The sequence below is a fragment of the Nyctereutes procyonoides genome, unplaced genomic scaffold (genome assembly GCF_905146905.1).
Source record: "Nyctereutes procyonoides isolate TBG_1078 unplaced genomic scaffold, NYPRO_anot_genome, whole genome shotgun sequence".
In the NCBI taxonomy this organism is placed as follows: domain Eukaryota; kingdom Metazoa; phylum Chordata; class Mammalia; order Carnivora; family Canidae; genus Nyctereutes; species Nyctereutes procyonoides.
Window position 1 is genome coordinate 10,593,567 of NW_026575146.1, and position 12,903 is coordinate 10,606,469.

The window sequence follows — 12,903 nt, forward strand, 5'->3', positions numbered from 1 at the left end:
AGATCTGGAAACTGTAGGTCCTGTCAGCAGAAACTGAGCCAATGAATATGTCTTTGGGTTTGCCACACTCTTTACCACTTCCTACTGACTCACATAGTCCTACATTTCAATTTCTGACACTGCCTGTCTGGCCACTGTAGGCCTCTGAGTTTGCAACTCCTGTTCCAAGTCTGAGGGCCAATCCTGGTCTTCAGTGCTCATTTCTGTAATACCTTTTATATTTTGCACTGTCTTGGCTTTGGACAACTACAAGGGGCGGGGGGGGGGGGGGTGCTGCCAAACTCCACCTGTGCTGATTCAATGTCCATGTACTGAGACAAAAGAGCTTCCAGCTTGAGCTGCAACCTATTTGCTGCTTTGAGTAATTCTCTTTTCTGCTTTTTCTTTCCCTCACCTCTCTTTGCATCTGCCTGCCCAGTTCAAAGCCAAAACTTGAGTGCTAAGTGAGAGAGAACAACTATCCACCCTCTCTCTCAAAATGGAAAGAAGGAGGTGTTACATTCTGCTCTTCTATTAGAGCAAGGTCTGAAAATTCCACCCAAAACCTAAACAGGTCCCTTCAGACCATGAAACATTCCTTTCCTTCTGTGTTTTCCTGGGGCCCAGCATTCTGAGGTACACAACAAAAGAATCCCCTGGGTCTGGGGCGGAGCAGCTGGCTAGGAGCCCACACGGATAACAGCTGTGACCCTTCCCTGCCCACTCCGTGAAAGGACACTCACAGACAGAGGTACATTAACTCATCCACTGAAATACGTAACAACCATCCCTACTGGAAAAGCTCTCCTTCCCAACTGCCCATTATGTATTAGTGGAAAACCAACTGTAGATAAGAATTATGCCTTAAATCATTTATTTTTATATGTTCTACATGAGTGGTATGGATCAATGCTCCTCAAATTTTAGCCAACACCAGAATCCCCTGAGGAACTTGATACAATGCAGCTTCCTGGGACCCAACCCCAGAGTGTCTGACTCTGTGAGTCTGCAGTGAGGCCCAAAAATGTACATGTGTAAGTTCCCAGCTGATGTGGACACTGAGAAAGTAAGTTCAAGAATAACAATGATAAGATGTTGGGGGGGGAGGTGTGGTGCCACATGTACGGGGCTGAGAAAGGGTCTCAAGAAAATCTCAGCTTAAAAATGTCAGGAGTCAGGTTCAATATTCATATACTTATAGGTGCTTACTGAGTGTACTGATTAGAAGGCACCAGAGAAGAATGAAGACTCTCCTCACATCCAAAATGGGTCTTTCTTCACAGATCAGCATTATGTAAGATTCTCCAACTTGGCCCAGGGGTATTTATAACCAAACCACTTCATACTACATGTCTCTAGGCATATTTCTAACAGAGAGTATTTGTGGTTTTTTCAATATCATTACTAACAATTTTGGCTTTAGTGTAGACAGTCACTACTCATACTACTCAAGCCATATTATCTATGCATGGTTCATGTAAGACTCTACCTGGAATCCATGTTAAGAAGATGCTCACATCTTCAAAAAGTATTACATGAAGTCTGGTCCACTCTACATAGGAAGCTAGTTTTCTTGTCTCAAAGATCATATTCCAGGTAGTTTGACTTGACTACCTTTAAAACATTGTAATATAAAATTACTCTGAGAACATGAAAAGACTATTCAATTAACACAGTTTAAAGTTGGAAATACACACACACACACACACACACACACACACACACACACACACTACTAAATCCAAAAGCAATGAATTTCCCCTTGGCTTCAAATCTCTGAAAATAGGAAATAGAATGTTTCCTTTCACTAAAAGGTTTTCCTCAGGAAAGCATGATTCAGATTATCATAATCACTGCCTTTTCTGATAGATAACACGTAGGGGTTTCTCCTCTAAAAGGGCTGACAGATTTTCTTCTTGGGGGTAAAGGGAGATGCATGTAGTAAGCTTCCAGGGTACTCTCCTATAAGCCTACCTACCTTCATTTCCCTCCCACTCTACCTTGTTGATAAGTAATGCATTAACTGTTTAAAAACGTGTTCAACTCCAACCTGTTAAAAATTTCTCAATTCACCATCTATTCAACCAAAAGCATGGTGGCTCTCTTTTCTAAGGCAAAAGTGGGATAGTTTCTCAATGAAGCAAAAATATTTTAAATCAGATTTATCTATGAGTTCCTTTGACTCAAACACTTCTTAAGTTTTCCTACAGAAAGCTTTCTAGCTTTTACAACCTACTGATCTTCATTCTAAGGAACTGTTTTGCTCTAATAAACACAACTGCATTTGCCCTTCTGATCCCAGGTTAAAAACTGTTCAATCAGCCATTTGATGTCAAAGAAAACAAACTAGGCTATGTCCACTTTCACAAAACCCCTATTCATAGATGAATAAACAGCTTCAGAAACTGTAGCTCCCAGCAAAATGTGCCAGGAAAGAACAATACAGGGAACAAAGCATGTGAATGCAAAAAGACAGATTGCACTCTCTATTTAAACGACATGAGAGTAATCAGGATGAGGGGAGGGTGGGAGCTCTCCTAACCCTAGTAAGGAAAAAAAAAAAACACAAGTATACATATACCACAATTTCAAACATAATTTCAAAATGATTTATCAATGAACTGACTCTATCTAGAACTTGGCTTCTCAAATGCTGGAGCCACCAAAGCTTAGTCCAAAATGCCATCATGTCCAAAACAGTGTAATGCATTCCAGTTGGACCCCCTAATTTCACTTCTGCCCCAGAATCCAAATCAAATTTATCACTCCCCTGTTTTCCACATCAACTAGAAAAAAACTGCAAACACTAGACCAAGATCTGTAAGACCCCATAGGATTTTACCTCTGTATATCTCTCACCCCATCTCTACCCACCCCTTCCCCTCACCATCACCATCCTTGCTCTTCAAGACTCCACCACACTTCCTTTGCTCAAACACTCCAAATTCATTTGCACCTCAGGGCCTTAGCACTGGCTGTGGGTCTACGTATGTGTGTGTGTATGTCTCTGTGTATGATTGTACCAAATAGAAATACTAATTGCACTGTAGACAAAAAAACTACAATATGACACTCAAAATAAAGATTAGGAGTGTCAAAAAAAAGAAATGATGTATTCCATTCCTGAGGCGAATTCTGAAACAAAGCAACACAATGAACAAACCACAATAAAATAAGTAACTAGCAGTAAGTGTCTCGAATGCTAAAGGTCAGGTTCAAAATATGTAGGGTCCTCCTTAGGCTATGTAATTGAAAAAAGAAAGAAAAAAGAAAGGAAAGGCCTATGCCCCATGAGTATAAATACTAAATGGATAATCAGGAAACACAAAAGTCAGAAGTTCTTTGCAGCTGCCCCTTCCCACATGTGTCAATTAGGAGAAGACAAAAAACACCCACCTTGGCCAGAGGAGGAACCGGGTCTGGACTGGACAGAACAAGGGAACAGAAGTGTGTGGAGTCTGGTCCCAGTGCCTGGTCTTTGCCCTTGGACAACTCATTTAACATCCAGAAGCCAAAATCTCCTCATCTGTAACAGATGTGGCTTCACTGCACATTTCTCAGGCTTGTGAAAAGACTCAAGAAAGAACATACATACATGGAAGAGCTCTGCAGAGCTCATGTAAATAAAACTTGTCTTATTTGTTAGAAGCTTAAATGATGGCTAAGCCTGGGGTGAAAACTCTAGGAATGCCACGAAATGAGAGTAAAATGGGAAATCAAGGTGAGAACACGAAATGTCCCAGAGCAAGAACCCAACAGGCTAGGAACGGTCAGAGCTGGCGGCAGCGACACAGAAGCGTGGGACACAGAAGAGAGACCCCCCCACAGCTCCACGCAATGCTCTGAACACAGACACGGCAGCTTCCAGGTGGGACTCGAACATGAAGAGGTCACTCCTAACCTCTATGGAGACCGAACGGAGACACCTGGCCTTGGCACAACACACGCTTTTAAATTTTGAGAACTGCTCTGATGTTCCCAAAATAACATTCTGTGTCATTTTCACCAACTGTGAAATCTCACAAAATCTGCTAATTGTGGTAAACTCTGGGTGGTCACAAAAAGCCCGCCTCGTCCTCCAACGTCCACTTGACAATCCTGATAACAAACTCCAACCATGATGCCCACTGACCATCCCACAGCTCCCTTCTTACTACTTGTAAGAAACAAAAACAGAAACAGAAAGGTTGTCAAGAGAGCTCTTCAAGTCCCAAAACATACGTACAAAATCTCAGGGGAAATGTCTCATTTAGTTTGCAGAGAATTACCTGATGCTGTTGCTAGGTGGTGCTTATAAATACAAGCACACACCCTAAGATTGCCGTTTTGCTTTAATTAGTGGCCAAGTCAAGCATCCTCAAATGAAGTGCCAACATTTAAGGACTTAAATAAAACAGACTGGGCCTGAGCTTCTGCATCTCTAATAAGCTCCCAGGTGATATGGACTGCTGGCCATGGACCCGGTGCCAGACAGCAATCGACATTTGACAGCATGAGCCAGCCCTAACGTTGTGTCCACTGGAAGTCCAGTTACTATTAAAAAAAAAGGTTGAGATAATATGGTTTGGATTTATCGACCCAAAGAAGGTTCATGATATTGGCAATTGATGTCTTTCACTCAGCTAGCCAAGAATCTTCCCGATCCGCTGCAAGTCCTGCCCTGGATCCTCTGAGTGGTTGTCAAATAGCAGGGAAATGTCTTCGGGACTGACTGGTGCCCCTGATAAAGAGTTGACCTTATGACACACCCGATGGCTCAGAGAGAAAAATCTATGACCTGGGGCTACAGAATAAAAGGAAGCAATAAAAACAGGAGTAGTAATTTATTGAGAACTTACGTAAGACCACAAACTCAGGGATAGAACTGGGATAGAGCTCCCGAATGTGATTCCCGGGCCCACACTCACCACAGAGCTCCACTGTCCTGGTGCAGGCCATGATGTGATGAAGTCACGGGGGAAGGTGTTTACGAGCACCACCACTTTTAAATATGGGACCCTGAGCATGTTCTTTCTCTCTCTCCCTCTCCCTTTCCCTCTCTCTCCCTCTCTCTCTCCACTTCAGTTTCTTCAGCTTTAATATGGGTTAACAATGGTTTGCACACCTCATTGGGTTTTCTGAGAATTGTAGGAGTCAAGATAAAGCACTTAGCACCATGTCTGACACATCATAAATGCTTCTGTAAACGTTTTTCTATTACTATGACTATGACAACTCTATGGCTAGATCCCAGGAAACAGACTAGAACCAGGAGGAGAGTAGAATCAAGAGAAGACTTTCCAGCCTACAAAGGAGACCTACAACTGTCAAAAGAAAAGGACCTCCTTTTTTCACTGACCACAAGGCTAACGGGAAAAATACATCCTAGTCGGAATCAGGGTTTTGGGAAGAACTGGCCTCTGTATGGATTGGCAGCAGGAGGGGGCCCAGGGGCCTAATACTGGAGTTGACCTACTATGTACCAGATCCGTATAGATAACATTGAAATTCTAGCCCCTCCAGAACCAAACAGTGAGGCGCTTTAAGACTGCCAACTTGCCACATACTAACAGACGTTACAGGGAAGAGCAGTCCCTGCGGTCGGACCGCAGAGAATGGGCAGATGCCCTGAATCCCACAAGAAACCGTTCTACTCCTGCCTGGTGATGGAGAAATGGTACCATGCTAGGAGCCAGAAGCTAGCCAGAGAGACTTCCGTTCTGCCACTAAGGCTGGGTCTTATGATGTGCTCGCTCAACAACACACTTACTGAGAACCAGCCTATTCCAGGCCCAGCAAGGACCAACAGCACTTCTAGCCCAAATCAGTGGTCCTTCCTCCTTGTCAAAGACACTTCCCAGTGGTCTGAAAACAGAAACACAACTTGGGTAGCTGCATTTTCCATTGCAATTTCTAATATTTAAAACAAGCTTACAGACAAAGATTTCATATGACTTACAGTTTTGACCTGAGAAAGCTTAATAGGAATGAAAGCAGCGCCTTTTCTAAAACAGGGCTGAACCTCAGGCTTGATGTTAACTGGAAAATTATGACATGTATCCTACTTTGAGAACCTATAAAGATCAATACATATAAATTACTGTGTATCAGACACTGCTGGCTGCTTCCCGATATCTATTCCCCACACCCTCTTCTTTCTCACTGAACAAACTCCAATTATTTTTCAGGGCTATCATATACCCAGTTAAAAAAACAAAACTACAGTAACTAGGCTTCCTTGTAGCATGAGGCTACGTAACAGTCTGGCAACTGAGATGTAAGCCAACTCACTTGATGGAGCTCCCAGGAGGAGACTTGGCGACCACCAGTCTTTTGCCTTCTCTGGGTCTCCCTTCTCCTGCCTGGTATAAAGACATGACCCTGGAGGTGGAACAGCCATCTTGCACTGAGGCCTTAAGTATGAAGATGAATGCTACTTGCTACACCACATGCTAAGAATGCCTGAAGAGGATGGCAGGAGCCTGGGCCCCTGACCACATCACGGAGCCCCCATCTACCTCTGAATTCCCCATCTCCAGACCTCCTTTTACAAGAGAAAACCAACACACTCCCATTTGGTTAAACTCCTGTAAATTGGATTTTCAGTTATGGGCGGCAGACACTATCCTCACCTGATATACATTGTAAAAGATCATTTGCTCTGCAAAAACCTTTGGAATTATTTAAAGGCAGAGTGCCATGACCTGTGAACTCATCTGATTTACAAATAATCTCCCTGACATACACTAAGTAGGTAGGATAAGACACACATGTACCAAGAACCTCTCCTCCACTAACATGGTATTAATAACTCACATCGTGGGAATCTGAAGGTCTGCTCTTCAACGTGGTGAAGATTCTGAGAGTCCTCTAAGAGTGAGAACCTCCTGAGAAGATGGGAGTAAAGCCAAAGCACCCAGGCTCACATGCTGCTGTCACTTCCCCCTGTGTGACCACTGATCAAGGTACTTAAACCTTTCTGTGCTCAGAATGGAACTACAAAATGGAAAAATCTGTTCCTACCTCAAAACGTGGTTACATATGTTAAACAAGTGAATACTTGTACATTCCAGAGAACTGAGCCTGATATGCTGCTAAGATTTATGGAGGACCTACTAAAATTATGATGAAATTGGTGACAGTATAGCTAAACATTCTTACAAATGAAAATTATAATAATAAAATAATAATAATAAAATCCACATGAATTAGTTCATTCCATAGACATAAATTCTTTTTCCTAATGCATGCACCTGCCTCATAACCTCATTCACGAGGGAGGGCAAGCTGTAAGGTATGGTCAGGTTTCGACGGCTTTAAATCCAACGGTTTCTATGATGCTCACAATTACCATACCATACTCCTGCAACACCAAGAGTGGCAAAGTCTACACGAAGAACTGCTTATCAGGAGGATGTATTTATAAAGTGGGTGTTGGATAGAGAGGTTAGCAAAGACAACTAAAAATAGTTGTATAAGCAAACAAGTTTGCATTAAGTCAATAGTTGATTAAAAAGTCAATACTTTCGCATCATTACTATGAGAAATATTTAGGCAATGTGTCGTGTAATTTGGAAGAATGCAGCCTCTTGTCTAAGAGTCTAAGAGTTGTTATCTTTTCTAGGTTCTAACACAGAAAGTATCCAGGTCATTCTATGAGGCTGTACTTAAGGTCCAAAAGGGTGCAAGCATTCTGTATCAAGTTGCCACATGCTAACCACAGGTATGTAACTTAATCAGTGTCCAGTGCTCCTGATACCAAGATATCAAACCACTCATAACTGCTCTTTCACGTCAGTAGGAAACTTTCCCTGGATGAAAGAAATCTCAGGTCATAACGTCAAGGCAATTGGATACCAAAAACCTTTGAATCTGCTCTTCCTTTTAGATACTAAGCAAACATAACAGGATGTGAATTTACACTTCTCAAAAAAAAAAAAAAGACATGAATCTTGAGGGTGTGAAGATCTCACTCCAAAACCTTCCTGTGTGCCTGTTACCATTTTTCTAGTTGTACATTATCAAGTAGGCTGGCAGGGGCGTAGGAAAGCCAAAGACTGATAAACTGTAACCCCTTCTTTACTCTGGAGCAGTATGCTCCAACAGAAATACACTGCAGGGCACAAATGTGAGGCACATGTCTAATTTTCCATTTTTTAGGAGCCACAATTAAGAAGATAAAAATAAGTAGGTGAAGTTAATTTTAATCATAAATCTTATTTAACCCAACATACCCAAAATAGTCACTTCCACACATAGTAAATATGAAAAATTTGGTAATTTACTCTTTTTTTTTTTGCACTAAGTCTTCACATGGGTGTATTTTGCACTTAAAACACACTACAATTCTAACCCGCCCACTTTGAGGGCTTAAGAGTCACATGTGGCTAGGAGCTACCCTGTTGGTTCAGAACAGCTGTTGGAGGTCAAAACCTGCTGAAAACCAGCCGTTTCTCAAGTTGCTTCTATGATGGACACATGGGTAAAACCAACTCAGTCTCAGCAAGTCACCAGTTGGGGGGGTCTGGTGCTGTCTTGAACAGGGGAACATACCCCATTTCAAAATGGGGTCTGAGGACTCACAGCTTTTAAGTCAACGTTTTGTGCCAAGCACTGGCAATGCTATTTACTCTTTACCTAGGCAAACCTAGTCACCAGTGTATAAGCTAGTGCTGCGTTCATCCTCATTTTAAGTAAGAGCCCAGGAAATTCTGGTCCTTGGACAAAGCTCTTCTCTGTTCCCGGTACAGCAGGAAATGATTAGGCATTCCCCACTGACACATGCCATATGGCCCATCTATCTAGAACATCCCATTCCACGTGGTCTCTGTGTACTATGCAGGCATGAGAAATGAGATGCAGAGATGACCAGTTTCCATTACGCCCCAGCCACGGGTGAGACAGTTGGAAAGATGACCTGATCTTACCAGCATTACCTACCTCACAGGGTTTACTGTGATGACCAAAGGCAATAACAGAGAGAGAGAGTTCTTAGCAAACTGTAAAGCGCTACACAATTCTAGTTATTATTATTGAGAAAGGACACCATTCCTCACCTGGAAGAGCAGATAGAAGAAAGAAAAAAAAATAGTGACTTGAAACCAAGAGATGATAAGTTGGGGGTTGGAGGGGAGGGGAGGGGAGGACCCATGAAAACAGAGGTTGTTTTTGTGGGCTTCCTTTCTTTGGAAGAGTACAAAGAGGCTTGAGGAAGCTCTATCACTCTTCCCTGGAAATCTTGGGAGGCCCTAAAAAGTAAGCCTGGGCACTCTGAGGACAGCTTCTACCCCTGCTCCATCACCCATCACCACCCCAACCCCACTGCTTTTCCTCATCCCAAATACAACTCAGGACAGTTATTCTAAACAGATCTCTTCTTGCCAGGGTCTAACTGTGGCCTAAAAACGCAGCGCCACGGCCGGGGGTGGGGGTGGGGGTGGGTACTGGCACCTCCCCCAGCAAGTCCCCAATCCAGGGAGTCTGGCTCAAGGCTCGTCGCCGGCGTGAACGCCGCAATGCTGGCTGTCCCGCTGCCCTGTCGCTTCTCCAACAAAAACAGAGGCTCGGCGGCTCGCCCGAGTCTCCCTCCCTTTACCTGTCCAACCGCCGCGTCCCGCCGGCGAACTACTCCGGGCCGGCGGCATTTACGAGGTCCGCGGGGAGTCACCCACACAAAGGCGCCTTGTGCCTCTCCGCCCCGGGACGGGCAGCCTGGGAGCCGGGCACCGCACCGGGCGGGGCGGGGCGGGGCGGGGGGGCGCCCCCCGGCAGGTCCCGAGCTCGGCGCCCCCAACCTCGCTCTCCGCCCCACCGCTGGACGCTGGGGCTCCCCTCGGCCCGCCTTAACCCGCACGCCCAAAAGCAGGCACAAGACCGAGGGGTGCACGGGCCGCTCCGAAGTTTGCATTGTCACCGCGCAGCGCTCTGGACGCGTCTCGCCCGAAGGAGCCGCAGCGCGCCCCGCGCCCCGCGCCCCATCCCTGCGCGGGACACCCGGGCCCCCCACCCCCGCTCACCTCTAGTCCACTCCACCACCTGCTTGGGGCTCCACTTGGTCACCGGTTCCATGGTAGGTGGCTGTGCTCCCCGCGGGGCTAGGGTCGGCGGCAAGTCTTGCTCCCAGGGCCCGCGGCCCCTTCCCGGGAGGGCGCGCGGTGCGGCTGGTCCCCGTGCGCCGCAGCGCCCCGTCAAGGCTGCATGACCGCGGTCAGCGGGCCATCCCAGCGCCGCTCCGCCGGGACGGCCCTCGGGGCGGCCGCGCGGCTCCTCCTCCAGCTGCCACCGTCCAGCTGCGGCTCCTCCTCCTCCCCCCCGCCGCCGGGAGCCCCGGCACAGCTGCGGCTCCTGGGCGACGGCAGCTGCGGGGACGCGGGGCCGTGACCCCAGGCCCCCCGGGCCTCGGTCCGCAGGGGGCCCTTGGGGCCCGGCCGCTCCCCGCCGCCCGCCCGCGCCGACGGCCGGGACCTCTAGCTCGGGCTCTCGGGCCGTGCGCTGCGCCCCCCTCCGGCTCCCGCTCTCCCGCTCTCCGCGGCGCGCTCCCCCGGGGTCTCCGCGCCGCGTGCGCCCGCGTCCCCGAGCCGGCCCGGCCGCAGGTCCCACCTCCCGCGCCTCCCTCCGGGGCTGGACTTGGGCAGGGAGGAGCGCCGGCGAGCGCGCTCGGGTTACAAAGTTTCAGCTCGGGTCGCTGCTCGCCGAATAAAAGAGGGGCGGGGCGGAGGACCCGGGGAAACTCGGGGGAGGGGGCGGGTCCGCCCGAAGAGGCCGACTCGGGTTACTTTCCCTCTCCGAGCCCTGCGCGCTCAGCCGGAGTGTCCCGGGCCCTGCTTTCCTTTTCAAGGGGCGGGTTGTAGGTCGTACGTGCATCCCGGAGAGCCCTTTGGCTTGGGTGAGGCCCAGGTCCTATTTGGTAGCAGAACAGTCTGTCTCCGTGTGAGCAACAATACACACACAAAAAGAAGAAAAAAAAAAAAGTAGGATCTGCATGTTCTGTTCATTTTCAGCGCTTTGCATCAGTATCGCTCTACGATTAAGCTTTCTTCGTTTTAAGTATCTCAAGGCAAAATTATTTCACTTTGTATTTTAGGTGACACTGTGACAATGTAACTCAGTTGGTGTTTGTTTGTTTGTTTGTTTGTTTGTTTGTTTGTTTTAATGCCCTGAACACCAGCCCGATGTTATTTCCTTCTCCAGAGACAGCAAGCTCACCAAGAGTTTGGGCTACTCACTTCACTCTCCACTTCCTCCATTCTAACCTGCAGTGAAAAACTGGCCCTCCGTGTGTATGTTTTCATCCTTTTACTCATTTTCAAACTAAGCTTTCCCTGTTGGATCTTCAAGGCGAGGGTCTAAGAGCAATTATCTTTCATTTTAACTCGATATGGGCCAAGTTCTCTTGACTCTGGGATGGGCTGGGCCACAAAGTCCCATGAATATTGCCTTGAAGACGTCATTGGCAACAAAAGGGCCAAGGCATCTGAAGGTGCCCAACACAGAATGATGGCGTGTGGGCAAAGCCAGAGGAGTTGGGGAGGAAATGGCCCTCACTTCTGGGGCAAGGGGAAATGGAGCTAATCATCTCATTCTCAGCCTTCTCCCACTCTCATCTGAAATGAAAAACTTTGATCCAACCCCTTCTGTTTTCCTACTTAGGTCTTGGGTGGCAGTCAGGGGCCACGGGGCTGTCACTCACAGCAAGCACCCAGGGATTGAAGAGCAGCTCCCATGCCATCCCTGCGCTAATGGAAAGCAATGGCCCGCATGCCAGGGGAAAGGCTGCCCCGCTGTTACTGAGTATGAGGTGCTTGGCAGGCCAGAGCTGGTGTGGTAATGGTTACCCTGCAAGATTCAACTCACTTCTTTTAGTAATGCTACTACAATATTACATCAACTTCATGCTAAAGTGAATCATAATAAATTGGTAGCTTTTAGCATTATTTCTTGCTGTATATAATAGTCGTGTTTGCAAAACGAGCTGATGCTCATTTGGATTAGTCATCAATCTTGAAGGAAAAGGTACTAGCCAGCCAAAACAACAACAACAACAAAAAAAAACAACAATAAGAACAACAAAAACATACAAAAATCGAGTGCACAATTGTGGAGAATGACATGAGGAAGGCCCTTCCACATTTCACAAGACTCAATTCTGAGATCAAAATGAACCCTGAACAGAGGGAAAGTCATGAATTCGAATATTTACCTCTCCTCCTTCAAAGCCTCCCCTGAAACACCTCCCTCCTCCCAGGAGTGAGCTCTACCACCTGCTCATAGAGATTCTCTTGGCACTTCACGATTCTTACCTCTAATTATGACTATTTATTCACACCTTCCCCTTGGAGACTTGAAGGCAGAACCTACCTGATATTATTTATATAGAGCTCTCTCCTCTTCCTCTTCCTACCACGCAGCTGGTAGCACCTCACACCAAGTCAAAGGAGTGCTTAGTATTCAATCAGCATCTGTGAATGCCTCCTATGCCCCAGCCACCATATTCATAAAATATTTGTTGAATTAGTGTGGTAGGTACTATTTATACAAGTCTGTTGGGATGCATATGTTGAAAAGATGGCTAGCAGCAGGCCTTAGCACCTGTTGTACACTGTGATTAGCTGGAGTAAGAAGAAAAAAGACTTTAAAAAAGTGAAACAACATCAGATTACCCCCCCCACCCGCCCCAGCCACGCCACCTCTGGGGCTGAGGAAAAACAATAATACAGATATGCAGTTATCAAATACAATGGTTTTTTTTATTTTTGATCAAGAGTTATTGGCAGACTAGCAAACCTGGCAAAGACAATGACAAACTTCCTGGTTGAATAAATGACCTTCAAAAAAAGGTGATCTTTAAAACTTAATAATATCACTTGTTAATCATCTTTATGGCAGAAAGTCGGGAAAAGGACTTTGACATTTGTCATTGGGTTCACTAGGAAACAACCAATCTTA

General features: G+C 46.4%; 1 protein-coding gene across 1 annotated transcript in view; it reads right to left on the reverse strand.

Moving 5' to 3' along the window:
* The window catches only part of CNKSR3 (CNKSR family member 3), an 85,577-nt gene extending 75,150 nt beyond the window's left edge, over positions 1 to 10,427 (reverse strand). The window contains exon 1 of the mRNA XM_055309936.1: positions 9,975 to 10,427. Within this exon, the coding sequence (XP_055165911.1) occupies positions 9,975 to 10,026 (52 nt within the window). The 5' untranslated portion in view covers positions 10,027 to 10,427. The remainder of the gene's footprint in view (positions 1 to 9,974) is intronic.
* Positions 10,428 to 12,903: the final 2,476 nt, after the last annotated feature.